At 42.7% G+C, this 27,452-nt stretch overlaps 1 protein-coding gene across 4 annotated transcripts in view; it reads right to left on the minus strand.

The window, feature by feature from the left end:
* The window catches only part of Ahcyl2 (adenosylhomocysteinase like 2), a 164,471-nt gene that overhangs the window by 45,014 nt on the left and 92,005 nt on the right, over positions 1 to 27,452 (minus strand). The window contains exons 1-5 of one of the 4 annotated variants that reach the window (XM_057762834.1): positions 23,446 to 23,558; positions 23,193 to 23,277; positions 13,508 to 13,619; positions 3,082 to 3,225; positions 2,455 to 2,555 (exon numbers count right to left, since the gene is read on the minus strand). In XM_057762834.1, the coding sequence (XP_057618817.1) occupies positions 2,455 to 2,555; positions 3,082 to 3,225; positions 13,508 to 13,619; positions 23,193 to 23,252 (417 nt within the window). In that variant the 5' untranslated portion in view covers positions 23,253 to 23,277; positions 23,446 to 23,558. Of the gene's footprint in view, positions 1 to 2,454; positions 2,556 to 3,081; positions 3,226 to 13,507; positions 13,620 to 23,192; positions 23,559 to 27,452 lie in introns of those variants that run through there. The other 3 variants (XM_057762843.1, XM_057762825.1, XM_057762818.1) reach the window with 3 other exon arrangements.

Below are 27,452 nucleotides of genomic sequence, written 5' to 3' on the forward strand. Positions count from 1 at the left end.
CAGTATAGCTCAGTGACAGGAATACCTGTCCAGTCTGTATAAGGCCTGAATTCAATCTCCAGCACTGAAAAAACCAACCAACCAACTAACTAACTAACTGAGTGGGGTATACATGTCTGAATCCCAGCACTCAGGAAGGAGAGGCAGGAAGATTTAGGTGTTGGACCAATACCAACTTCATCTGTTACATAGCAAGTTCAGGGTCAGCCTGGGCTGCATGAGACCTTGTCTGAAAACAAAAGAGCTAGAGATATGGGTCAGTGGGTAAAAAGTGCTTGCTGTGCAAGCCTGGGGACCTGACTTCTGATCACCAACACCCACAGCATGCATCTGTAAGCCTGGTAACGGGGAATGGAGACAGGTGGCTCTCTGGAGCTTCCTGGCCAGCCAGTCTAGGCAATCAGTAAGCTGCAGGTTCAGTGAGAAACTTTAAAAAAAAAAAATAAGGTGAGCGTGACTGAAGAAGATGCCCAACATCAGCCTTTGGCCTCTACAAATGAACACACACACACACACGAACAAAGAGATGAAGAGGGCACGTGCACATTAGCTAGCCTTTTCCATGTGGTGTGAACCCCTAATTTCAGCATCTGGGAGGGTGAGACAGGAGGGTCTTGAGTTCAAGTCCAGCCTCAGCTACACAGCAAGTTTGAGGCCCACCTGGGCTATATGACACCTGTCGAAGGAGGAGAAGGAGGGAGAAGGAAGATGGCCTGGAGCTTAGAAGTCCCATAGAAGGTATTAGGTAGAGCTTTTCCAACACAGTTTTCTTACTGGTCTCAATGTATTTGGAACTCAATACCGACTACATTTTTTAATGATGACTCAAAAGAAGAGATATTGCCTACTGTGGGAACACTTTCATTTGTCACATGGATTGTGGGGAGTGCTGCATTTGTGGGCAGGGCCAGGGATCTTAACACTGAAGCATAGGACAGTCACTTACAATAAAATCTGCTGATCTAGTGTGAATTTTAAATGTCCCACTGAAAGTTCACATGGGTGAAAACCCTACTTATAATTATTTGGTCTTAGAAACTATTTCCACTTTACATACTGAGAAAAGTATTTTTTATAGTTTCAATACAAATAATAGTCTTTCTAGGGATGCAATGATTGGATAAGTGTAGAGAGAATGCTGACTTTTCACTGTCATTGTCAGACATTGGAAAGAGTTGCTTTTTATTTCATAAAATCATAAAATCAATTGAAGATGCTGCCCTAGTGCTCTGTACATAATGCCACATTGCTGGCAGGTACGGTAATGCATCCCTATAATTCCAGTACCCAGAAGACACGAGGATCAGGAATTCAAAGCTAGCCTTAGCTACAATAGCAAGTTAGAAGCCAGTATAGGCTACATGAGATACTGTCTCAAAAATAAAATAAAATAGAATGAAATAAAATATAAAGAAAAGAAAAAAGCAGGTGCTGGAGAGAGGACTCAGCAGTTAAGAGTAGGATTTTGTCCTCACCACCTGTAGTCTGTAAGTCCATTTCCAGAGTATCCAGTGCTCTCTTTTGGCTTCTCCAGGCAAAATACATGTAGGCAAAATACTCATTCACATAAGACAACCCCTCACATACATTTCCATCTATATGAGTCAGAATAGATATTGACTGTTCTATTATAGTGGTGCTTAGGCATTTATATATTGAAATACATTTTTATAAATTACTTTCTTTTTATTTCTCCCTATTTTAGTTCTCATTTTATATTAAAAATTTAACAAGTACATATAACATATAGGCTATTGTGTATATGAATCCCACCTCAGTATAAACAGGTAACTACTGAGTGCAATCCCTGGTCAAAACCAACCATGGGGATTCTAACCCCCTTTCAGAGCTAGTGGAGCAGGGCATGTGACCCACTCCTCCTCAGGGTAACATGCTGGACTACCCTGCAGGACCTCCTCTTCATATCAGTTCGTGATGACTACGTGGCTGTAAGTACCTTTCTGTCAGCTTGAGGATGAAGTAGGCAAACTGTGGAGACAGCTCCAAAAGAATCGCCAAGAGGTGAAACAGGAGCCCTGTGTCAACAGCCTGCCTTCCTGATGGACTTTTAACAACATCAAATAATAAATTTCTCAATGCTGAGGTCAAGTTGAATCAGTTTCCTCTTATTGCTGCTGGAGGCAGCTCTGTATGGAAGCCTGGCGCAGAGAGAGGACACTGGAAAGGGCAACACGGAGGTGTGGAACAGCAGTGGAAGCGTTTGCTCACCTGGCACACTCATGTTCAAGCCTGAGCCTGGGCTTCCCAGGCTATATAACCCTGGACAATTACTCAAGCATACTGGGCCTCAGTTTCCTTGTTTACAAAATTGAAAAAGGAATACATAGCTTCATGGGGATTAATGAGATAATACGGATAGCCTGGTGCTGGCAGGTTGCAAGCATTCGGTGGCTGGTATAATTATTAACTGTTATTAGGAGAAAAAGAACTCACAGCGGTCTGAGCAGTGATATGTGTACAACCCACAATTTTGGCTCCAGCCAAAGGCTTTTCTCCTTGGGCTCTCTTCCTTAGGGCCATCAGGGCAGGCATCTCTAAAAAGGTCCAATACAAACATAGAATATTAGACAGAGGGAATGAGAGATAAGAGAAAAAGCAGAAAAATTACTCATTTAAGTTAAGACCATTTCCTTGGTCAGCTTCTGTTAGATGAGATTCCTGAATGTTTTCTGAGAGGCTTTCAGAGACAAATGCTCCCCAGTTTTATTCTCTTATCTGCCAATCCCTCTTATCCAGGGGTTTCCTCCAGGATGATCAGAGTTCACTCCCTCCCCACAGTGTTTCCTAAGCTTAGGAAGTATTCCTAAGCTTGTAAATGTTCTTCGGGAGGTGGGCATATTGACTCATACTCATAAATCCCAGCACTTGGGAGGCTGAGGCAAGATAAATGCCTCAAATTTAACGTCAGCCTAGGCTATAGAGTTGAGACCTTGTCTCAGATAGATTAACAAACAAAAAATATGGTTTAGTATTACACTGAAATTTGACAAGCCAGCTGACCTGGGAAGTATTAACACGATAAAATGACTCAGGCAGATAGAAAGGCATTTATTTCTTTACCTTGTTCAGCAATTTCGATTTCTCTGCGTCCAAACTCCGCCTGTTTGATGTTTTTGACACAGAAGTCACTACTTCCCTTGGAGTTCTTTTGCTGCTTGTCCCTGGGGGATGTCTCATCGTCAGAGCTATCTGTATATGAAGCAGCTGGAACACAAATTAAAAAATCAACCAGGGAAAAGATTAGCTTCCTCCAAAATTCCAAACCGCTGGGACTTCCCTAGTCTAGCACCACACAAATGAACACCTCCAGGAAGCTCCTTAAGGAAGCAAGGCTTTGTACCACTCATTGCCTATGCAAGGTGCTCTCCACAGTTCTGAAAGGGCAAGCTGAGAGCTGCCCGAGGTATTCTCCCTGGGTAGCATGCATGTGGAATCTAGTGCTAACTTTTCCTTTTGAACACAGAGAAGTGTAATTCTTGAATACGCCAAGAGAGGAAGTTGCCCCATGAAAGCCACAGGTTAAAGTTCCTAAGCAAGCCAGTCATTAACCCATGGGGTTCTTGCCTCATAACCTCCTCTTTGCCCGCTGCTTAAATGCCTGAAGTAATTTGCTTTGTAGTACAATAACTGCACAGATAAGATGTAAAAAAACAAGGAACTCATGGGAAAGTAATTAAGAACCACACAGAAGGAATTTGTCTGACATAACAGAGCTGTACTTCTCAGGACTGGCAGAACTGTTCTTGCAGATCCAATTAGACACTGACAATTCAATGTGTTATCCTCCTTGACTAGCCTCTATAAGAAGGAGTCTTTGGTGTTTCAGATTCCCAAAGCAGCAAAGAAATATCCTCTTTTGGTACATTTAATGCCCTGCAGACTAATCTACTAGCAATACACACTACTGCAGTGGTTCTCAACCTTACTAATGCCAGCTACAGTTCCTCATGCTGTGGTGACCCCCAACCATAAAATTATTTCACTTGCATAACTGTCATTTTGCTCCTGTTATAAATTGTAATGTAAATATCTGTGTTTTCCGATGGTCTTAGGAGACCCTTGTTGTTAAGTTGGGAGCTTAGCCCCCAGTCCCTTGCATCCATCCCAGCCCCCAGGCCTGAGAGTTGTGTTGGTATGGACTCCAAATCCCAGCATGCAAGGGGGGGGGCGGTCAGGACCACTCCCACAGAGTATTTAAGTGAGCTCCCAAAGGAGAAATCGGTGGTTGGTCTCTCCCCCCACCCCCTCTGCATTTGTGGCCTCCGGGTTCCCCCTTGGGGCCACCCAAAAGCGCAGGAATCCCATTAAACCTGGATATCTTTTAATTTGGCTTGTTGTGATTTGGCTTGATTGGGATTTTTGCGTTGGCAGAGAGCTCACGTTAGGAAAAATTCCTAACACTAGTGGGTCGTTTAACTCCCAGAAGGGTCACAATCCATGGGTTGAGAACCACTACACTAGAGGGTAAAGAGCCACATTTGATTGTGGCTAACAGGTCGCTGAATTCACAACCTTAGTGGAGATCTTTCAGTCTTCATATTTGCTAATCATTTGCTAGATGATCCGAAGCATTTCTTTCTTGATTTTGTAACAGAGGATAGGTCTTCCTTGCACTTTTGTGGAGGATGGAGGACAGAAAACATGATCCACAGAGCACTTTCATCTCTTAGTGCAGTTAGCACTGCCATTACTTCTACAGGGAGAAAACTGCAAAAGCTCGGAGCTCCGGTGGGCCTGGTGCGCTGATCTACTTAGAGCTAGAGTATTAGAGCATTTCTGGGGTTTCTCAGCAGAAGGTCTATCTGGGTGGGGGTTGGAGGGTGGACTGTAAAAGGCAAGTCCGACCTTGCCTAGTTAATCAGGCAAGGTGCTGCATACTGTGGGGTCAGCAGGGGCTAGAGGATCGGTCTTTCTCTGGAAAACTGCCTCTAAGGCAAAGTCCTAACATGAGGGCACAGGAATGAACATGCTCACCAGGGGAGGTGAAGGAATTAGTAAAGCCCCAAAGGGACTTTTGTTCTTACAAGGAACTAATCTGCACAAAACCTTTGGTTCCTTTCCTAGGGGAAGAGAGCTCAAAGTACAACAGAGCTAGAAATAGCTCTGGGCATCATCTGTTTCATCAGTCAGGATTTGATAGAGCTTAGAAATCACAGGTTTAGGAACCTCACTTCTCCCACCTGAGAGAAAACGATAACAGCTTCCCCAATCCTGACCCAAACTTATAAGGAAATTGAAATTGAAGAAGGAATTTACAGTATTCAGAATATTTTGAAGTTTCAAATCTTATTTACAGAATCATGATTATTTTTGTCTTTAGTGGCAGACAGTAATGAGCAAGACCAGGCTGCACTCGGAGACAGAGGCAGGAAGATCAGGCGCTCAAGGCCAGCTTGGGCTACGGATGGAACCATGTCTCAAAGTGTGAAAAATTAAAAAGAAAACAGTAAGGCCAGGTGCGATGGTGGCCGCCTTTAATCCCAGCATGTGAGGCAGGTGGTTGGCTAGCAGTGACTAAAAGGTTGAGACTGAGTCCTTATTCTACCCAGAATGGTTCTCTCTTCCTAAGCCTATTCAGTTTTCAAGGATGAATGGGAGGGGGAGGAAAGAAAACCAAAACAAACAAAACAATATTCCTTTAAGAGAAGCACTCCAATTTAAGCTGTTTTGGGTTTTTTTGTTTTTGCAATAGGGTCTCTGTTACATACATGCTGTGGCTGTCCTGGAACTAGTTATGTAGATCAGGCTGGCTTTACATCCACAGAGATTCGCAGGCCTCTATCTCTTCAAGTGGTGGGATTAAAGGTAAGTGCCACAATACCTTGGCGCTAGTTTTTGTTGATGGTCTTTGTTTTCCAATTTAAAGAACAAGCCATTTTTTTTTTTTTTTTTTTTTTTTTTTTGCTTTTTCAAGACAGGGTTTCTCTGTGGTTTTGGAGCCTGCTAGCTCTTGTAGACCAGGCTGGTTTCGAACTCACAGAGATCCGCCTGCCTCTGCCTCCGCCTCCCAAGTGCTGGGATTAAAGGCGTGCGCCACCACCGCCTGGCTCAAGACAGTTATATTATTTCTTTACGCTAAAGCTGAGAAAATTGGTATTTCGCTTTCTTTTCAAACTATGTAGCCCTGGCTATCTCAGACCCTGATATATAAATGATACTGGCCTCAAGCTCACAAAGTCCCACCTGCCTTTGTTCATGGTATGTGTACCACCATGTCTGCTTTACCTTCTTTTTATTTTTTTAATTTATTACTTTTAAAAAAATCTTTTCTCATTTTACATACCAATCCCAGTTCCCACTCCCTCTCCTCCTCCTACTCTCTCTACCTCCCTCCCCCAACCCCCCCCCATCCACTCCTCACAGAAGTTAAGGCTTCCCCTGGGGAGTCAACAAAGTCTTCTTCGAGGCAAGACCAAGACCCTCCCGCCTATATCTAGTCTGAGGGTTTGGTAACCCTCCAAAGAGAATGAGCTCCAAAATGCCAGTTCAAGTCTGTGGTCCCACTGCCAGTGGCCCCACAGACCGCCCCAGCCACACAACTGTCACCCACATTCAGAGGGCCTAGTTTGGGCCTATGTAGGTTTCCCTGCTGTCAGTCTGGGGTTAGTGAGCTCCCACTAACTTAGGTGTTTTTGTGGGTATCCCCGTCATGGTCTTGACCCCATTGCTCATATTATCGCTCCTCCCTCTCTTCGACTGGACTCCGGGAGCCCAGCCAATGCTAGCTGTGGATCTCTGCATTTGCTTCCTGAGTGAGGTAACCCACACCCAGAAAGGCAAACAGTGTATGTACTCACTCATAAGTAGATATCAGACCTAAAGCAAAGGAAAACCAGCCTATCTATAGTTAGGTAAGAAGGAGAATCCTAAGAACCCTGGGAAGGGGAAATAGACAAGAACTCCTGAGAAAATTGGGAGCGTGGTGGTGGTGGTGGTGGGGTGCTGAAAGGGGAGTGGGGAGGGAACTGGATGGCCAAGATGGGGGAAGGACAGAGAGGGAGAGCAAGGAAAGAGGTACCTTGATTGAGGGAACCATTATGGGGTTACCAAGAAATCTGGCACTAGGGAAATTCCCAGGAATCCACAAGGATGACTCAGCTAAGACCCTAAGCAATAGTGGAGAGGGTACCTGAAATGGCCTTGCTTGTACTCAGATTGATGACTATCTTAAATGTCATCACAGAACCTTCATCCAGCAACTGATGGAAGCAGATGCAGAGATCCAAGGCCTTACCTTCTTAATAGTCGTCAGCTAGTACCTTTTTTTCCTGAGCCAAAAGGTTTTTCCTAAAGTCTTTTATACAGACCTCTGGTTGGTAAGCACAAAAAGCAGCAACTGTCTATACTGCACTAACACGTGGCTCCAACAGTGACACACCCAGGTCAAGAGAAGGGTTTCTGTGAACATGGTGGAAATTTTACTCAACTAATGTGGTGGCATGCATGTATTTAGTTTTGAGCACACTCATTTTTTGATAATGCATGCTATGTAGTCCAGACTGGCCTGGAACTCTCTATATAGCACACACGGGCCTTAAATTTGCCCGCTACTACCTTTTGAACAGTCTCTCCAAACATTTGTAACCATCAGCATACCCTGAAGCCCAGTTTCTAACAATGAGCAAGTGGTGTAGTAATGGTGGCCCAGTGGTGAGCACTGCTGCTTCCAAAAAGGAAAACAATTACCCACTGCAGGACAGGACCTCCGATGCAGTGCCATTCCTCGTCTACTAAATGACCAGTTTTCAAGTGTCCTAAGATAAAATGGGGATATAGTAGATGCCTCCTTTCCACAAGCGCAGCCTTTCACTTAACTGCCAGTAAAAAGAAATCTTAAGAGGAAATGAGATTATCTCCAAAATGTTTCAGTTTTTAGGCAGAAAAGATTATTATCTAAAAATTACAATGTAATTTTATTACAGGGTGGTCTCGTTTCATTTTCAGGAACCAAAGCATAACCTGAATCACTAACCCACAACAGATCCCGCTGCACATACGCACACTTGTTCTATGGCCCGCACCCGATTTACCTAAGTTATCTCCTAGCACCTGAGAGGCTGTGGGAGCTTGTTAGGAGGCAAGCAGTTAGAAGTCCGATTGAGTTAGGCTTATTAAATTAATTAAAGCTAGGAAGCTCCTCTTGGGCCCAATCTACTTATTTGTTAATGGAAATAACAGTCAGGACCTGTGTTTGAAAGAATTGTACTGATGAAGGACTTAAGAAAATGTGAGAAGTTACGTCAGCAGCCCAACACAAACAAAATTTTATTATTTGGAAAAAAATCTTTAAAATCTCTCAAAATTCCTAAGTGCCATTTTTAAGTGCAAGGCTTCGTTCCTTCCCATCTGAAACCAATTTGCTCATCGTAAAGATAACGTTTTCATTGACACACCACCAAGAATGGTCTAAATTGGAAGAAAAGTGGTTCTTTTTACTTTCTTTTAGAACTTTTTTTTTTTTTTTTTGCTTAGGAGATTTTACATTTAATAAGTGCTGCCAGGAGGCAGAAATGGGCAGATCTCTATGAGTTTAAGGCCAGCCTTATCTACATGGTAAGTTCTAAGATAGCTAGGGCATGTAGAGAGACTGTCCTGAAAAAAAACTATAAGTAAACAAATAAGATAAAAGTACTGAGTTCACGGGAATCATACTTTCTAGAAATTAGGCCAGAAAATATGAATACTACACGCATAGACAGTATTTCTGAAAACACAATCTAAAATGTATTCAGATGAGCATAACTGGGTTAGCAGAATATCACAAATCATAAAAATGGTGAATTTTATTTCTTTTTCGTTTTTTTTATTAAGTTTTTCGAGACAGGGTTTCTCTGTGGCTTTGGAGCCTGTCCTGGAACTAGCTCTGTAGACCAGGCTGGTCTTGAACTCACAGAGATCCGCCTGCCTCTGCCTCCCGAGTGCTGGGATTAAAGGCGTGCACCACCATTGCCCGGCGTGAATTTTATTTCTAAGTAAAATATTTAAGTACTAGAGATTATGTAAGGGTTTAAGCTTATCAAGAAATGAATAACTAGATAAGCCAGGTGACACTGTCATTTAAATGCTGTCTATGAGGCCAGATGGACATTTCCCAGGGATGTCACACTCACACAGATGACAATTCCAGCATCCACCAGATCATATCTCTACTTTTGTCTCCAAAATCAGGGTGTTTCAAGACAGGTTGACTTCATCCACATGCCCAGTCATAAAAGGGCTCCCTTATCTTTTAACTCTTATCAACACCTTTACAGGATGGATGTACTTCCAGGGAACCGCAGATACCATGGCTCCTGGACTCCTGGAACACATCATCCCTTGGTTTGGCATGCCATTTTCCCTGAGCTCCTGGGACATCAATGCTGGTATTACCTCTCCAGGGTCAAGGGCATATCTACTCTTTCATCTGGCTCATTCATCCTTGCCTCTTCTTTACAATCAGGGCATATCTCTGTTTCATTCTTTTTCTCACGGCTAGCCCCAGTCATAGGGTAGGTGTTAATAATCTTTTTTTTCTCCTAACAACCTGCCTTCTCCGCTCCCTTAAGAAATAGGTGCCTGAGCCGGTGGTGGCGCATGCCTTTAATCCCAGCACTCGGGAGGCAGAGGCAGGCGGGTCTCTGTGAGTTCGAGGCCAGCAGCCTGGTCTACAAGAGCTAGTGCCAGGACAGGAACCAAAAAAAAAAAAAAAAAAAGAAATAGATGCCTGGGGTCTTCAGAAAGGCAGTTAACCAAATAAATGCTCCTTCACCCACACCTCCTACTGAAGGTGATCCCACCAACTCCCAATTCCACTTCCCCACGTTGTCCCATGCCTGTAGGAAGTAGCTAGACTTGAACCAACACCCTATACCCAAAGATTCTGTCCTCTCATTTCAAACTCCACCCCTGAGAAAGCCCACCAGAAGTCAGCCCTTCCCTGGGGCTGCTCAAGACCATGCTTATAGGCTATATAAGATCTAGTAGCCATATTTGCCATGCGATGCTTCCTCTGCCTTCCCAAGGGTCACCCAGGAGTTGCTTTGCTTTGTTCATTAAACCCAATTTAGCAATTCAGTTTGGTTTGGCTTATAGCATCAACGGCAAAGGAACCCAGCAACTGGGTATCCAATATCTATCATTTTGATTCCTTGTTCACGAACTAATATCATTCAATGGATATATCAGACTGATAACTCTTGACTTATAAAACCATCAGTTTTGCCAATATGAGCCTGCTAGGCATATACTGGTTCCGATGGGAGATTCTCTCCTTGTGCAACATTCTCGTTGTGGATTGAGATTAGGGCAAATGTAGGTCGGGTTTGCAAAGGCCATCTCCGGATCATCTTTCCTCAGCTTACTGTCATCCTCATAGCAAATATTAGCATCTACTATGATCCAAATATTGTATGATCTGCTAGAGACACACCTGTGATACAGACACACCTGTGATAGAGACAGGCCAGGCACTCATGCTCATGGAATAAATATCTGTATTTGTGCATGCATATAGAGAGGTATAAAACAAAAACACATATGCTAATTTTAAAACATAAATCAAGATGGTGTAAGACACCCTAAGAGGGTAACTACTGCTGTGATGAGAAACCATGACCTAGAGTGAGTTAGAGAGGAAAGGGTTTATTTGTCTTACTCTTCCACATCTCTTCAGCATCAAAGAAAGTCAGGCAGGAACTCTAACAGGGCCGGATCCCGGAGCCAGGAGCTGATGCAGAGGCCATAAATGGGTGCTGCATACTTACTGGCTTGCTCATCAAAGCTTGCTCAGCCTGCTTTCTTATGCACAACCCACAATGGGCTGGGCCTTCCCCATCAATCACCAATTAAGAGAATGGACTCCGGGTTTGCCTACAGCTTGATCTTAAGCAGGCATTTTCTCAATTGGGATTCCCTCCTCTGGTACCTCTAGCCTGCCAAGTTGACATAAAATTAGCCAGTAAGATGACAACTTCATATAGTTCAGTCTACAAGGTCCAAATTATTAGCGAGACCAGTTAACGTCACTCGTCAATAATCTATATACAAGCACTGCATGCTTACTTGGAAAGCAAGGGATCACCCACATTCGTTTAGGCTACAGTATTTTTAAGTGTCCTCTCTACATAAGAGGCTTTTTTGGGAAGGTAAGCATTGGTTTCCTTTCAGGAACACAGATGTACAGTTCTGGTTGTGTAGGGAAGAGACTGAGCTGGAGTTAAAATTTTAAATCATTATTAGTTAGTACTGATCTTTAGATCATGCCAAACACATGTCTTAGAATGTTACAAGACTATTTCGCAATTCATTTTCACATTATGGCTTCCAGAGTTAAATGAACTAGTTCACAAATTTTCAGCATATTTACTTCAGTAGAATAAGAAGATGAGTATCAATTTCCCATTCTTCAGATAAATACCATAGATATTTATATCACACAGTGTTGGAACTATTGTGAATGGAAAGTAAACACAGACATGTAAATAATGTTTAACAACAACCCACCCAACCTAATGTTTCTCAACTAATCATTTATTAACTCTACACAATAAGAATTCCTTCCTTACTGGTGTGAAAAATGAATACAATTAATCACGATACAAGTTTTCTAGTTGGGCAGTGGTGGCGCACTCCTTTAATCTCAGCCCTTGGGAGGCAGAGGCAGGTGGATCTCTGAGAGTTCAAGGCCAGCCTGGTCTACAGAGTAAGTTCTAGGACAGTCAAAGCTACAAAGAGAAATCCTGCCTCAAAAAACAAATACAAGTGTTCGAGACCAGCCTGGTCTACAAGAGCTAGTTCCAGGACAGGCTCCAAAACCACAGAGAAACCCTGTCTCGAAAAACCAAAAAAAACAAAACAAAACAAAACAAAAAAACACAAATACAAGTGTTCTAAAGGAGTATTACTATTTACAATGTTAAGAAGTAAGCCGGGCGGTGGTGGTGCACGCCTTTAATCCCAGCACTTGGGAGGCAGAGGCAGGCGGATCTCTGTGAGTTCGAGACCAGCCTGGTCTACAAGAGCTAGTTCCAGGACAGGCTCCAAAACCACAGAAAAACCCTGTCTCGAAAAAAAAAAGAAAAAAAAATGTTAAGAAGTAACCAGGGCAGGGCTGAAGAGATGGCTCAGTGATGGATGGCTCACTGGCTGCTCTTCCAGAGGTTCTGAGTTCAATTCCCAGCAACCACATGGTGGCTCACAACCATCCTTTATGGGATCTGACGCCCTCTTCTGGCACACAGGCCATACAGATAAAGTACTCATAGACACTAAAAAGTAAGATAAAAATAATTTAAAAAAAAAGCAGTTGGAGAAGGGGCTTAGCCAACTGCGAAAAGGAACTGAGATTTTGTTGCGAGATGGTAGTGCATGTCTTTAGTCCCAGCATTTGGGAACCAGAGGCATGTGGATCTCTCAGCGAGTTTGAAGCCAGCCTGGTCTACAAAGCAAGTTCCAGGACAGCTAGCTAAACAGAGAAATCCTATCTCAAACAAACAAACAAACAAACCCAAACCAAACCAAACAAACAAACAAAAAGCAACCAGGGCGAACTCTTGGCTCTCTACCACATTCCAGCAGAGGAGCAAAGTAAAAACAGCCCCACGTTAGATCAGACTCAGACTGGGCTCTGCTGTCTACAAACAGCTTTTACCCTCAAGGGGTTCTCTGTAAGTAATAATTCATCTGACCTTAAGTGACAATAGCCTGCAAAGGAAGAAAGAGGTAACAAGCAATACAATGTTGAAGCTCTGAGGAGAAGGCAAAGTGCCCACTTACTTCAAATAGCTACAGCCATCTTGTTTCATGGAGCAATTAAGAAAATCAGAAGTTCAAGGTCATTTTCAACTACATAGAGAGGGAGTTTGAGGTGAAACCCTGTCCTCATCTTTCCCCTGCAAATAAATGTTGGGGGTATAGCTAAGTATAGAGTGCTTTCTTAGCAAACAAAAAGCCCTGGGATGGAGGGAGAATACCAGGACTGGTACTTACTCTGTAGTACCACAGAACCATCCCATGCACATATCCCCCCTCCCTTTTTTTTTGGTTTTTCGAGACAGGGTTTCTCTGTGGTTTTGGAGCCTGTCTTGGAACTAGCTCTTGTAGACCAAGCTGGTCTCGAACTCACATGGATCTGCCTCCCGAGTGCTGGGATTAAAGACGTGCGCCACCACCGCCCGGCTCACCCCCCTCCTTTTTAAGAATGGAAAAAAATAGTGAATTCTTTCTATGTGTCATTGAGTGAAGGCCACTGGTAAACTATGTGCTCTTGAGGAATTAAAGGGTGCCTTCATCACCCTTTTCTGCCTCTGTCAAAAACTGAGACTTCAATAAGTTCAGAGTTCCCAAGAGATCCAGGAATTCCACCCAGAATTTTTGGTTTAAATTTTAATTCAAAGTAATTTTTCAAGGCTTATATTATCAAGAATGCTTGGCCTTTGATAGATGGAATGTCTGTTGCAGATACCAAATAACCTTGACAGGGAGGTTATGGCAGCTTAGCACTCACCTGAGCTATAGCTGTCAGTAGATGACTGAGAGATGGAACGAGACAGAGATCGACGCCCAATTTTGGTAGGACGCTTGTTGAATTCTTGTTTCTGGTCAGCAAACTGGATCTGCTAAGAAAAGGAACCCTTGTTATAGAAGGAAAAGAACTTTAGTTACATATCTTAGTCTGTGAAGAGACACCATGTCCAAGGCAACTCTTAGAAGAGCAAGCACTTAATTGGGCTTGCTTTCAGTTTTGGAGGTTTCATCTATCATGCAGGCAGACACTGGACTAGTAGCTAAGAGCTACATCCTGACCTACAGGAAGAGAGAACTGGGCCTACCGTGGGATTTTGAAACGTGAAAGCCCACCCACAGTGACATACTTCCCCCAGCTATCCTCAAACAGTCATCTCTGATGACTAAGCATTCGAGTATATGAGCCTTTGGGGGCTGTTCTCATGCAAACAACCGCATTATATATGAAGAAAACATACTTCGATTTTGAGGAAGCAATTTATTCACAGCTTGTATTATTACAGAATGTTCCCTTCACTTGCATTTATTTACTTAAATAAGCCTATATTTGGGGGCAAAGGATGTGGCTCAGTTGGTAGCATTCTTTCCTTGAATGCACCAAGACCTTGGTATGGTCTCTAGTACTGAATAACTGGGGCTGGTGGCACAGCCCTGTAAATCCAGCATTTGGAGGTGGAGGCAGGAGAATCAGAAGTTCTAAGTTATGTTCAATTACAGAGAGTTTGAGCCGAAACTCTGTCCCCTCCTTCCTCTCAAAAAAGTTGGGGCCGGGCGGTGATGGCGCACGCCTTTAATCCCAGCACTCGGGAGGCAGAGGCAGGCGGATCTCTGTGAGTTCGAGACCAGCCTGGTCTACAAGAGCTAGTTCCAGGACAGGCTCCAAAACCACAGAGAAACCCTGTTTCGAAAAAAAAAAAAAAAGTTGGGAATATAGCTGAAGTATAGAGTGCTTTTTACCATGCAAAAAGTCCTGGAATGGATCCCTAGTACTGGGGAGGGGGTGGAGAAGATGACTTCTTTGGAGCTAAGTAAGGTAGTATACCCCTGTAATCCCAGCACTCAGGTGGTCAAGGCAGAAGAAACACAGGAAGTTCAAAGCTAGCTTGGGGTGCACAGTAAAAACCCTTGTCTCCAAAAGCAATGAAACAAACAAACAAACAAAAAGGACTATTTTGGAAAGAAGAATCATTTTTCATTTTTCACCCAATTTTATCAAATTTAAGTCTCTGATTTACTGACTGCATACTTTGTACACTATAACTGTGACACAGGGATGAGCAGTATGAAGCTTAGATGACATTTTTAGGAAAGTAGGTCATATTCAGAAACACTTTCTATTGCCTCACCGAAAATGCAAAGCTGGAAAAAGAAACCTTTGGAATTCTCTGTGCATCCACATATCAGGATGAGAAAACAGCAAGGTACAAAAAAAACCAGATGGGGGGCTGGAGAGATGGCTCAGAGGTTAAGAGCACTGCCTGCTCTTCCAAAGGTCCTGAGTTCAATTCCCAGCAATCACATGGTGGCTCACAACCATCTGTAATGGGGTCTGGTGCCCTCTTATGGCCTGCAGGCATACACACAGACAGACTATTGTATACATAATAAATAAACAAATATTTAAAAAAAAAAAAAACAGATGGACTTGCCTCGACTTTAAGCTTCTCAGTGTGGTATGCTAATTTTAAAGAAGGTTTTTATTCAGACAGAACATTCTACATTTTCACTGGAATCCTGGCTATGCCATTCATAAACTTTGTGATGTTGGCCAAGGTGGTTTTTTTTTTTTTTTTGCGAACTTCATTTTCCCTTAAATACAACAGAAATAAAAGTACCCAGCCGGGCGGTGGTGGCACACGCCTTTAATCTCAGCACTTGGGAGGCAGAGGCAGGCGCATCTCTGTGAGTTCAAGACCAGCCTGGTCTACAAGAGCTAGTTCCAGGACAGGCTCCAAAAACCACAGAGAAACCCTGTCTCGAAAAACCAAAAAAAAAAAAAAAAAAAGTACCAGGTTTTGGAGAGGGTTAAATGAGACAGTTCATTGTCTGTGAAACACAGCATGAGATCTGATCAACTCACTAACTTCCCCTCCCCTACAGCAGGTAACCATTTTAATTTGCAAAAGATTTTCTAAGATATGTTAGCTTTTCAGATACCAATAAATAAAATATTTTTTAATGTTTAGCATCATAAAATACTTTAAAAGCCATAAGCTTGATTATTAAAAACGACTACAGATGTGGAATGAGTGGATAATTGGACTGCTTGCTTACATACTCAAATCACACACTGTAGGTTATATTTAAAAAGTTATCTAATAGTGACTTTCTTGTTTTTATCTATGACATTTTTATCTTGTTTTTATCTAAGACATTTTATGTATGTTTCCTACAGTTGGTGATTGCTGCTGGTGCTTTAATAATCAAAGGTCCTATCACTTACTTTATTAATAAGTTTTTACTAACTGACCATTTACACACGTGCTTAGATGATTCTTCTGGATCCAGAATGGCGTAGAAAAAAGAATCAAAGACCTGACAACTGATTCTAACTTTTATGATAAACAAATGGCTCTTCTCGGGCAGAGATCAGAAGGAAATCAGTAGCTGCACGTCCTGCACTTTGAGGTAACCCCTGAGTCACTGAGCACTTCGACAAGGGGACCGACACCAAAATGAAAGCTTAGCCCTCACTGCCACTGGGGAATGCACAGCACTTCCACAGCTACAACAAAAAAATAAGTAAACAAAGCCTGCACAATGTTTTCGAGTTTGCACACAGTTTTCATTGTAATAGGGCTATTCATTGGGTTAGGCACTCATTGCAAAACACAAAGTGACAGGTTTGATTATTCTGCTAAAGTACCAATTTATTCCAAAAAGGGAGGTTTATGTGCTCCAACGGGAGGTCCATGAATCTTTATGTACTTCTAGCACAGCATTCAACACATGGTCTTCTTTTCTATATTCCGTAAGCCTATGAATTACAGGCTCCTTAGGAGCTGAGTTTTATTCACCCTTATGTTCTCCAGCACAGACAGACACCTGCCATATCCTATGGGCCCAATCATATGCTGAATCAAGGAGCCTGGAGGAGTTTATTCTAGCTTCGTGGTCTGTATTTGAGGGAATAGTAGTAAGCATTAAGTCTGCATAGTGTAATTTTAAGGGTTAGCAAAACTGGCAAAAGAAAGGCGGAGAAGTACAAGATAATTACATGCCTCATTCTTCAGAGGCCCGTCAAGAAAAAGGGATAAATGTCTTTCCAAAGACCACAATAAGGCAGTGTCTTCAGCAGTGCCTCCCTTAAAAGAAAAAAAAAAAAGCCTAAAAGATAACCTTAGATATGCAACACAACCTCCCTCCCTAAGATAGCCACACACACTGACGTATCAGGCACATGTGTGTGCACACATACACGCATGTGTACATATCCACCACTAGAGGGGGCCAGCCACTTCCTCTGAGTTACCCCTGAGCCTTGTCCTATATAGTCTTTCAGTTGTGCTTCCCTTCACCAACTTCAGCTCTTTGGGCACTGAAGAAATAGGATATACATAGAAAGCAAGTCTTGCTAAATTCTCACCAAATTCAAGGCCCCCCTCCTGTGTTTTTTATACAAGAATATTAGTGAGAAACTACTTAAAATAGTAAGCTACACATTTCCCAAAAAATGTTTCCTTTTCACTGATATTAAATGAGGCATCTCTGCTGCAAAACAATGACCTGCCGGGCCAGTAAGGGCCTTTGGCAGAATCTATCAACATTTACCTGACTGTCCTACCTTGTCAGAAACCAGAGTCCTTGCAGGCACCCCTCCTCTCCCACCTCAGCACTGCCTAACAAGGCAAGGGAGGAAAAAAGCGGGTAGAACTGGGTAGCTCACCACAGGCCGGAGGGAAGGATGAAGGCCGGACAGGAGGGGAAGGAGAGTACAAGCAGCTTGCCTTGGACAGTAATGGCCGCAGCAGCAGCAAGACTGGCAAACAGGAGCGTAGCCTCACCTGGGCTTTAATCCCAGAGCTGCTATTGACAATGTATTTCTTCTTGCTGCTCAGCATACTGACGCGCTACCAGCCAGTAGACTGTGACATTACCGGCAGTAGGCCACCTCTTTGGTCCAAGGACCCTTGTGGTCTGGCTTTGAAACTTTCTTCATCAGCAATTCTGTTGGCTCTGGTTCCAGCTCGTTACTATTTTTTTTTCTCTTTTCAGGGGGGTGGCTATCTCTGAAGCAGCTCCAGCAACCCTTGCAGCCGTACAGTAGGATTTAATAAAGCAGCTCTGCTAGAGGCTCATCAGCCATTCCTAAGTCTGGATGTTTTGCTTTATTGTTATTTTTCCTAACACATTATTACACAGCTCCTCTGACCTCCAAACCTTAACGAGTCCCTAGACAAGGCCCAACATACATGCGTACATCAATGACTTATTTATATGACCCGTGCACTCTTCCTGCTATAATTAACTTGCTAATTAGGTTCCCTTTTAACTTTACCTCCTCCTTTTCTATGTCAGATGATTTTAGTTAGCTTCATCTCATTAGAAAAAAAATTAACTACAGAGTCACTGAAACAATCAGGGAATTTATTAAGAGAAGAAAAAACATTAATGGTATTAAGTGGTCAGGAGCCGTATTCTATATATACACTGCCCTTGAGTTAGCCAGGCAGGGGACACTAGATTCAGCTCTGTCACCAAGGAAATCAATTTTCTCATTTTTTTTTACTCTTGATTCTTTCCTTAATACTTAATTGCATTATTTATCTATCTATTTACTTATTTACTATTTACTTATTTGGACACAGAGTCTTACAATGCAGCCCATACTGGCCCTGGAATTAGAGATCTTCCTTCCTTAGCCTTCCAGAGGTACCACCATGCCCAAGTTTGCATATTTTCTATACAGATTTTTTACATTCAGTACCCAGTTTTATCTCAAGACTGATGCTTATTTAGTATTGAGTGACCAGTTCACTTTTTCCTTATTTAAAAAAAAGCATATTTTGGGGTTAAAGAGATGGCTCAGTGGGTTAGGAGTCCTTGTTTTGCAAGCATGAGGACTTGAACTGGAATTCTCAGTACTAATGTAAAATGTTGGGCCTGGCTTGCATGTACTCATTACCCTAGCACTTTGGCGTGAAAACAGTCAGACCCTGAGAGCTCACAGGCCAGCCAGCCTAGTGGAAATGGCGAGCTTCCAAATTTCTGGGTCAGCAAGAGACCCTGTCTTAAGGCAGATGGCAATGAAAGACACCCAACATCACCCTTTTAACGTCTCCTGTGCATATGTGATATGGTGAATTCACACACCCATACTCACATGAACACACACAAAATAAAAAAAAAATGTGTTTCCTGGAAGGTGTGATCACAAAGGAGAATGTAATACTGTGTTCTCAGAATCACAGCAACCTTATTACATGCCAAATAAAGATTCAGCCAAATAGAAACAGAATCATCTTATTTATTATGATTTCTGACAGGAGCCCGAGGAATGCTACCCTAGATTGCCTGCTACAGATTTGGGTGGGAATACGAATTGATGAGAGAGAAGAGAAAGAAAAAAGATAGAGGAGAAAAACTGCTTGTTGAGTTCAAGAAAAGCCAAAATGATAGCTTGCTTTGCAAGGATGATCTTTCTTTCCAGAGAAAAGATCGTACTGAGGAGAGTTCAGTGACTCCTCTGGAAGAAGAGGAGTGCTAATGTGCATCATGTGCTCACGTGTTACTTCCATTAGTGTACGCAAGAATCTCTGAAAAGGTTTTTCATCGCATTTATTTTGTGTTGGGGCAGTGGCCAGAGGACACTTGTGGGAGTCAGTTCTCTCCTAGGTGGGCTCTGGGTGTCACACTTAGATCCACCAGCTCGACATCAGGCACCTTTACTTGCTGGGCCATGTATAAGAATCTGAGACGTAAGCATTATTATCTTCATTTGACAAACAGCAAAGTGGTTTTGTTGTTGTTATTTAAGTAGTGATGCTGGGAAGAGAACTTACAACCTTTGGTATCGTAGGCAAGTATTCTTGCCAGAGTTTGATCTCAGTTCAATCTCCAGAATTCATGTAAAGAGAGCCAGTTTGGTGGCTCAAGTTTTTAATTCCTGCACTTAAGAGGCAAAGACAAGCAGATCCTTGGGGCTTGCTGGTCAGCCAGCATAGCTTACTTAGTGAGTTCCAGGACAGTGAGGCTCTGTCTCAAAAAGAGATAGACAGTGACCGAGAAACAATACCCAAGTTTGTTCTCCAACATCTACATACACACCACCACCACCATCACACACACACAAAAGTATGTTGACAAAATAAGGATATAGGAGGGTTTTGAGGACTATATAATGATATACAACCTAAAGTATTGATATTTCTATTCTTTTTTCAAAAATATTTATTTATTTATTTATTTATTTATTTATTTATTTATTTAGCCTGCATGCCTGCATACACACCAGAAGAGGGCACCAGATCTCATTAGAGATGGTTATAAGCTACCATGTGGTTGCTGGGAACTGAACTCAGGACCTCTGGAAGAGCAGCCAGTGCTCTTAACCTCTGAGCCATTTCTCCAGCCCTATTTCTATTCTTTTAAAGCAAAAATTCATAATCTAGAATACGGAGATGTCTATAATTCCTAAAAGAGATAGCATAAAGTTTTAGTCTCATTGCCAAGTAGAGATTGTTCAAATATTCCTGAAGATGTCTCTTTCCAAGCCAAATGAACAGTCTAAACAGAATTTACCTATAAAAGGAATTACTTTTGCCCCAAAGAATTCTGCAGCAAGCTGGCTCTATGTTCCAGAAGGTTAAGCAACCAGATTTCACATAGAAAAATACCAAGCACTACAGAGAGGTTGGATGGGAGAAAATATTAAAATGTGAAAACAGTTATTGTCATCTCCATAGATCCAACACAAGATATTTTACCTGACAGCACAGCATAAATATTTATCAGGAAAGATAAAATATATTAATAAATCTTTATAGGATGAGTTGTCCAACTCCCCAGCAGTTTAACTGCCTGAATAAAGCTAAGCAAATCCTTCAGATGAAAATAGGCTTTGGCAGGAGTTTCCAGTGACTGTTGGGAATGTCACCTAGATGGTCTAACTTATCATTTATTGAGCTTGGGGTTCTTCATACTATGTCCTAGCTTGTATTCCTGCAACCACAGGCAAGTATTCTTGCCTGGATTTGATTTTAGTTCAATCTCCAGAATTCATGTAAAGACCCAAGAATATGGCTGAACTGGTTACCAGTTCCAGGGCACCCACACCCACTTTGGTGGTGATTACTAACAACGGCTGCTGGGTGGGAGGATGCAACTCAGCTCTGTGTTCTTCCAGAAAAGGCTTGTGAGAGGCCTCTGTGTCCTTTGATAGCAAGGCCACGGCACTGGTGAGTTCAAAGAAGCAAAACTAAAACAAGTATTAATGCATACATATTAGTGTGTGAATGCAAGGCAGATATTTACCAAAACTTTCTTGTTATTTTGGGCCCATGTGGAAGCTTTCTATTGGGAATTAAATGCTACGGCTGCAGTTTGCAGATAAGGTCTGGAAATCTATAGGCAAGCACTAGAGGCACACAGTGGCTAACTGCTGGCTAAGCAGCTGGCAGGGTCACCTTCAGACCAGTCAGAAGTTAATGACTTGTGCAGTATCTGAAAGAAAGCTTCAAAAGTCTTTGACAAAGAAAAAAAAGCAAACGTTACTGAAGACAAGCCTCTCCCTACGGTTCACCACTGCTCTTGTATTGATTAAAGGCACTTCCTAGTTTTTGCATTAAAACATTTAAAATGTCCTCCATGCCGGGTGGTGGTGGTGCACGCCTTTAATCCCAGCACTCGGGAGGCAGAGGCAGGCGGATCTCTGTGAGTTCGAGACCAGCCTGGTCTACAAGAGCTAGTTTCAGGACAGGCTCCAAAACCACAGAGAAACCCTGTCTCAAAAAACCAAAAAAAAAAAAAAAAAAAAAAAAAAAAATGTCCTCCACACACTAGAAAGCCCTAGGTCGCACACCTTAGGCAGCAGTCCTAAGACCCTTAGGGTTGTTTTCCTGTCTACATAAACAGAGAAAAGGTAAAAGGATACAGACTCAGGGGCAGCCCATCGTCAGAGCACAAGGACTGTCCCTTACAAAGTGTAAGCTGCGAGAAACCTCGTATTGATCTGCAGTGGCACAGTTATGCTCAGTAGGGGTCTTCTGCAGGACTCCTTCACAGAAACAACAAAATAGCACACCTCACTGAGGTCCCTCCTGTAGCAAAACCAAATTTCCTACTCTCACTTATTAGCACTAAGTATCTGGACATTCAAAAACAAAGAAGCAAAACTAAAACAAGTATTAAAAAGCTAGCCAGAATAATTAATTCATTTCCAGTGCTCTAAATCACTACATTTGAAAGGATCTTATGGATGAATAGAATTTCTTTCCATCAAATATTTTTTAAATGAGCACAATGCTCTAAAATATTTTAAAAACAACAACAATAGCCTCTATAAAAATGACATAGTAACAAAACAATGCTCAGAATTCTCTGCTGAGCCTTTATTAGATTTGGTATGTATGTAAACATTACTTTAATAGTTATTTTAAGTCCCTAACTTTACAAACACTAAAGAGGACTCGGACTATGTTGTAAAAGTGTAACAAGTTTGCAATAGGGAAGAATAGAGAGGGGGTCCAAGAAGTCAGACTGAAGTTTTAAGAAACCAGTTTGGACACTAAGGAGTTTTCAAATCTACAGTTAAGGGCCTTGAACAGATAGAGGCACCTGCTGCTAAACCTGCCTGATTTCCAGGGAGGGAGCACTGACTCCTGTAGACTGTTCTCCAACCCCCACTTATATGCTGTGGCACATGTACCTCCATCAACAGCAAAATGCAACTTAAAAGGTTTCAAAATCAATACTTGAAATCGAATCCAGAAAGTCAATTTATTGTCACTATTCTTTGTTTGTGAGACAGATCAGCTAGAGCCCAGGTTAGCCTCAAACTCATGTAGCTGAGGCTGGCCTTGAACTTCCGATCTTCTTGCTGCTGCCCCAAGTGTATAGGATGATAGATTGGTGCCACTATGCTCCACGATATTTGGTTTTATGTGCTAGTTCTTATCATCAAGTATCAACTTAATTATTCTTTTACTAAAACTATTTATCAGGCAAATATGGTATTTGGAAGAACTATATGAAAAGAAGTAAAGTTCTTGCCTTGTAGTATCACACAAAGAAGAGCGGACTAAAAAAAAAAAATAGACAGGTGAGGGAGAAAGGCTTAAATTTCTTCAGGACTGGAGACTGCAACCCTTTTACAAGCTCTAGGTCTGTGTCCTCCTCCCCTATTCTTTCTTATTTCACAGCCATGAGGCACGATTGAGTGTTAACTTGAAAGAGAATACAAAACAATCAAAGAATAATCCGTTTGTGTAGTACATTCACATACGTCAGCCCCTGCCCACCCAAGCAGCCAGGCTTGGCCCTGGCCTGCCCGCCCTGAACAGGAAGCAGGAGGGACCCAGCGCAAAGAAGCTAATCAGAGCAGTAACACTTTTCCCAGCAGAGATCTCAACAGTGGCTTCCTACAGATGGTCCTGGTCGCCTGTCAGAAAAAGGTTCTCTTTTGTTATCAAGAAACAGCAGACAGGACAAAGGACAGGAGAACTCACCATCCAATCGGGCATGTGAAAAGCAGAGGTGCCCTCATTACCGTCCCACTTCTCCTCCATAGTACAGGCTTGGGTAAGGTATGTCCTGAAGCAAAAGGGAAAGCCGGTTTGGAAAGGCCAGGGTTACCTGAGGGCCCAAAGAATACCCCGGCCTAGTGATTCAGAAGGTTGGGGGTTAAAAGAAGCTGTTATCTCTTTTCACAGAAGCTTCCTGTTCAAATCAAGATCGTGAGCCGCCTGGCAAATCTCTCACCAGCCAACCTCAAAGCCTCTGCCTGCCACTTAAAATCAGAGCCGCTGCAAAGCTCTGTGCTGCAGCTCCTGCAGGTACTCCAGCCCACTCCTCTGCGGGGACTTCCTGCAGCAACAGGCTGCAGGCTGGCTTTCTTCCCCGAGTATAAGGCCCTGGTAATTTTCTCCCGCCCCTCAGACACGTCACTGGCAGTGCTGATACCAAGATCAATAAAGATGAGGTCAAGGAGGCACTCCCCTTTCTTGAGAGCTGCTGATTTGGATCAGTACAGTAAACAGGCGTTTCCTTGAAATCAGAGTTCCTTATGGCTTTCAAGTTCGAACAGCTACAGAAGATCCCTGTCTGCTCCCACCAGGGGGCTGGCACCACCACCTATCTCAAGTTTAATTCTTATTGCATCGGACGTTCAGATGAAGCCAGGGAAGATGGTTTTTACAAAGTCAAAACGTCTAAGTAATGCTGAAAAAGTTCTGGGACCACAGCTCCCTCTGCTGGCTCCCTGTGAGATGTACAGGAAGGTCTAAGGGGCCTTGGTTGCAGAAACAGCACAATGCTGACTGGAATGTTTCACAGAGCTAGTCGGGACCCACCCCCATCCCCAGCATGGGCATACAGGAGACCCAGAGTTTTCAGAAAAGTGTCTCAAGTCCAATGCTGATTTTGCCTCACAGTTTTTTTTTTTTTTTTGGTTTTTTGAGACAGGGTTTCTCTGTGGTTTTGGAGCCTGTCCTGGAACTAGCTCTTGTAGACCAGGCTGGTCTCGAACTCACAGAGATCCGCCTGTCTCTGCCTCCCGAGTGCTGGGATTAAAGGCGTGCGCCACCACCGCCCGGCCTGCCTCACAGTTTTGATATCAGGAAGACAGGATGCCAACAGTGTCCTCCCCGTGCAACCATCTAATTATTTGCTCTGCATTATGTTCCCCCATACAGGTAAGTGTCCTCCTTTCTGAAATCTGGAAAGAAATGTAACTTGAGAAACAGTATATAATATCACATATATATATATATATATAACACATATATGGTATATGTATGTGTGTGTGTGTGTATACACACACAATCACATATTTGCTTAGTTTATTCCTAGAGGTTGTTATCCAATAAGAGTACCAAAGGGTATTTATATTATTTGTGGCAATTGTGAAGGGTGTTGTGCCCCTGATTTTTTGCTTAGCTCGTTTATCATTTGTATATGAGAAGGTTACTAATTTTTTTGAGTAAATCTTATCTCCAACCACATCCCTGAAGGTGTTTATCAGCTGTAGGGATTCTCTGATTACTTGTGTATATTGTCATATCATCTATAAATAGCTATAAAGACACTTCTCATGAGAGTGAGCCCACCCCTGACATTGCCTGGAGCGCCAGGACCCAGAGACCTAGGATGAACCAAGCAGGACTGGGGGCGGGGTGGGGAGTCAGTGTAATGATGCCTAAGAGATTGGTGCCTAGCCCAATTGTCATTAGTGAGAGTTCATCCAGCAACCGATAGAAACAGATGTAAACCCACAGCTAAACATTGGGCTGAGCTCAGGGAACCCTGTAGGAGAGCGGGACGAAGGATTGTATGAGCCAGGGACATCAAGGACATCACAAGGTAACAATGAACCACAGAAACAACTAACCTAGCTCACAGAAGCTCACAGAGTCTGGACCAAGAGCCAGGGAGTCTGTACGGGACCAACCTAGGCCCACGGCACACGTGTGACCTGGCTGTGTAGCCCGGCCTACTTGTGAGACCCCTAGCGGTGGGAGCAGGCGCCGCCCCTGACGCTTCGGCCGGCTGCTGGGAGCCTATTCTTCATGCATGGTTGCCTTGCCCAGCCTTCATACAAGGGGTGGAAGCTTAGTCCTACTTCAACTTGATATGCCATGCTTTACTGATACCCATGGGAGGCCTGCCCCTTCTTAACAGAAACAGAAGAGGAGTGGATTGAAGTGGGGAGGGGGGAAGGGGAAGGAAAGGGAAACTTTGGTCCAGATGTAAAATAAATTAATAAATTTAATTAATTAAAAAAAAAGAGTACCACAGAGGTCAAGCATGTAATCCCAGCACTCTGGAAACAAAGGCAGAGGATCAAACAAAGAGTTTGAAATCAACTTGGTCTACATAGTGAGACCCTGGAGAAGGAGCGAAATACCATGGAGATGACAGGCCTGACAGTGCATTCCTGTAATCCCAGTGTTTGACCTGGAACCACCAGAGACTCTGTAAAAATAACAACAACAACAGCAATAATAATGCTGGGCGAAGAGGCGCACGCCTGTAATCCTAGCACTCAGGAGATGGAGGCAGGCGGGTCTCGGTGAGTCTGGGGTCAGTCTGATCTACATACACAGTGAGTTCCAAGACAGCCAGGGCTACATAGTGAGATGCTGTGTAAAGGGAAAATATTCATTGTTATTATGTATTTGCATGATGAATGTGCACAGAAGCATTGCTAAAGCAGATGTGTGGAGGGCAGAGGACAGCGTTTTGACATCAGATGACCAGGCTTGTGCAGCAAACACCTTTACCTGGTGAGCTATCTTGCTGGCCCAGCACTAGTGTTAATTTCTGATGTAGAGGATAATTTAACAGAAGCTAATAATCATAATATAATTATTATTACAGTATTGTTCACCTCTGGCCTTCATAGCTTAAAAGAATGAATTCTGTGGGTATGGGAACAGAGCAAAGCATTGTAGTACTTAGGAAGAGCAGTTGGAAGATGCCAGAGAAGGCAGAATTCCAATATCTGACCAGCAGCCTAGACCAGGTGAGCTGTATTACCTGCTGTTTCCTGCGGTGGAGGGAGGAATACAGACGGCAGCCATGAGCAAGCTGATTTTGTAATCAGATAACTAAGGGTGAGAATCCAGATGTTGCCACTTTATTCTTGCTATCCCACCAGTTTTCCAATCCAAAAATGAAAGTTAAACAGCAATTTCCAGGCTGATGGGGACTTTAGAAAGAGCACATATACTAAGGCCAGAATTACCATTAATAATGTCATCACTATGCATGTCCTTTTCCACCTCAGGCCTTTGCTCACGACATTTCCTTAAGCAAATGTGTTCAGTTTATACCGTTACTTCCTTCACCCTCACTCCTTCAGACTCCAGATTCAGCTGGAACGATAGTGTTCTCACGGAACCGCACCTAAAATGAGGACTGTCTCTTTCCTTTAATATTGTTCTTTGACCACACCACCATTCCTGGCCTTCATCACAGTGGCTGCATCCATGTGTTCACTCCTCATTAGATGCAGACTTCTAGGGGCGTAGCCAACTCTGACTTGACTGTAGTGCCTGGCTTGTAGGAGGAGCCTAAGAAACTCACATAAGTTCTAAAATTCTGTATGCTAGGGACAACTTGCATAAATCAATACATTCAAAATGTTTACATCCATTGTATAGGATTTGGTACATTATCTTATAAGGATTAATATTACTGACCTATTTCATGGTGAGGTTTTTAAAGGTATTTAATCCTTATTGTATTACCTGTGCAGGAACACATGATCTATTCTCCACAGCTTGATCTGAATCACTTATAAACTATTGTGATCTACATCATAATGGAGTCTTTAAGAACAAAACAAGGTCAAAGTCTGTGTTATTGCTGAAGGGGAGCCTAACCCTTAGATTTACACATTTCAACAACCAGCAAGTTACCAGATACTCTTGTTTATATTCCCTGCATAATGACTGAGTGAACAATCATTTACCACTACCTTTATGGTAGTGGTAAACCGTGGGGGCAAATGACTTTGAAGGACACTATGGTTAGCAATAAACCCAAGAAAGTATACCACTTTGGCAGTGCAAACATTATAACTTTTTTGTATATTTTAACTAAAATAGACTTCATTTCAAAGCTACAACTTTACCCTCTCCCTTTCTGTACTGTCTTTAAAATGAAAACACAATGGCTATTAATCTAAGAACTTAAGGTGTATTAAATGGTGTGAACTATGTAAGATCTAAGATATAGGGTAGGTATCCATTAGGAACTTGATTCCC

The sequence above is a fragment of the Chionomys nivalis genome, chromosome 1 (genome assembly GCF_950005125.1).
Source record: "Chionomys nivalis chromosome 1, mChiNiv1.1, whole genome shotgun sequence".
NCBI lineage: Eukaryota > Metazoa > Chordata > Mammalia > Rodentia > Cricetidae > Chionomys > Chionomys nivalis.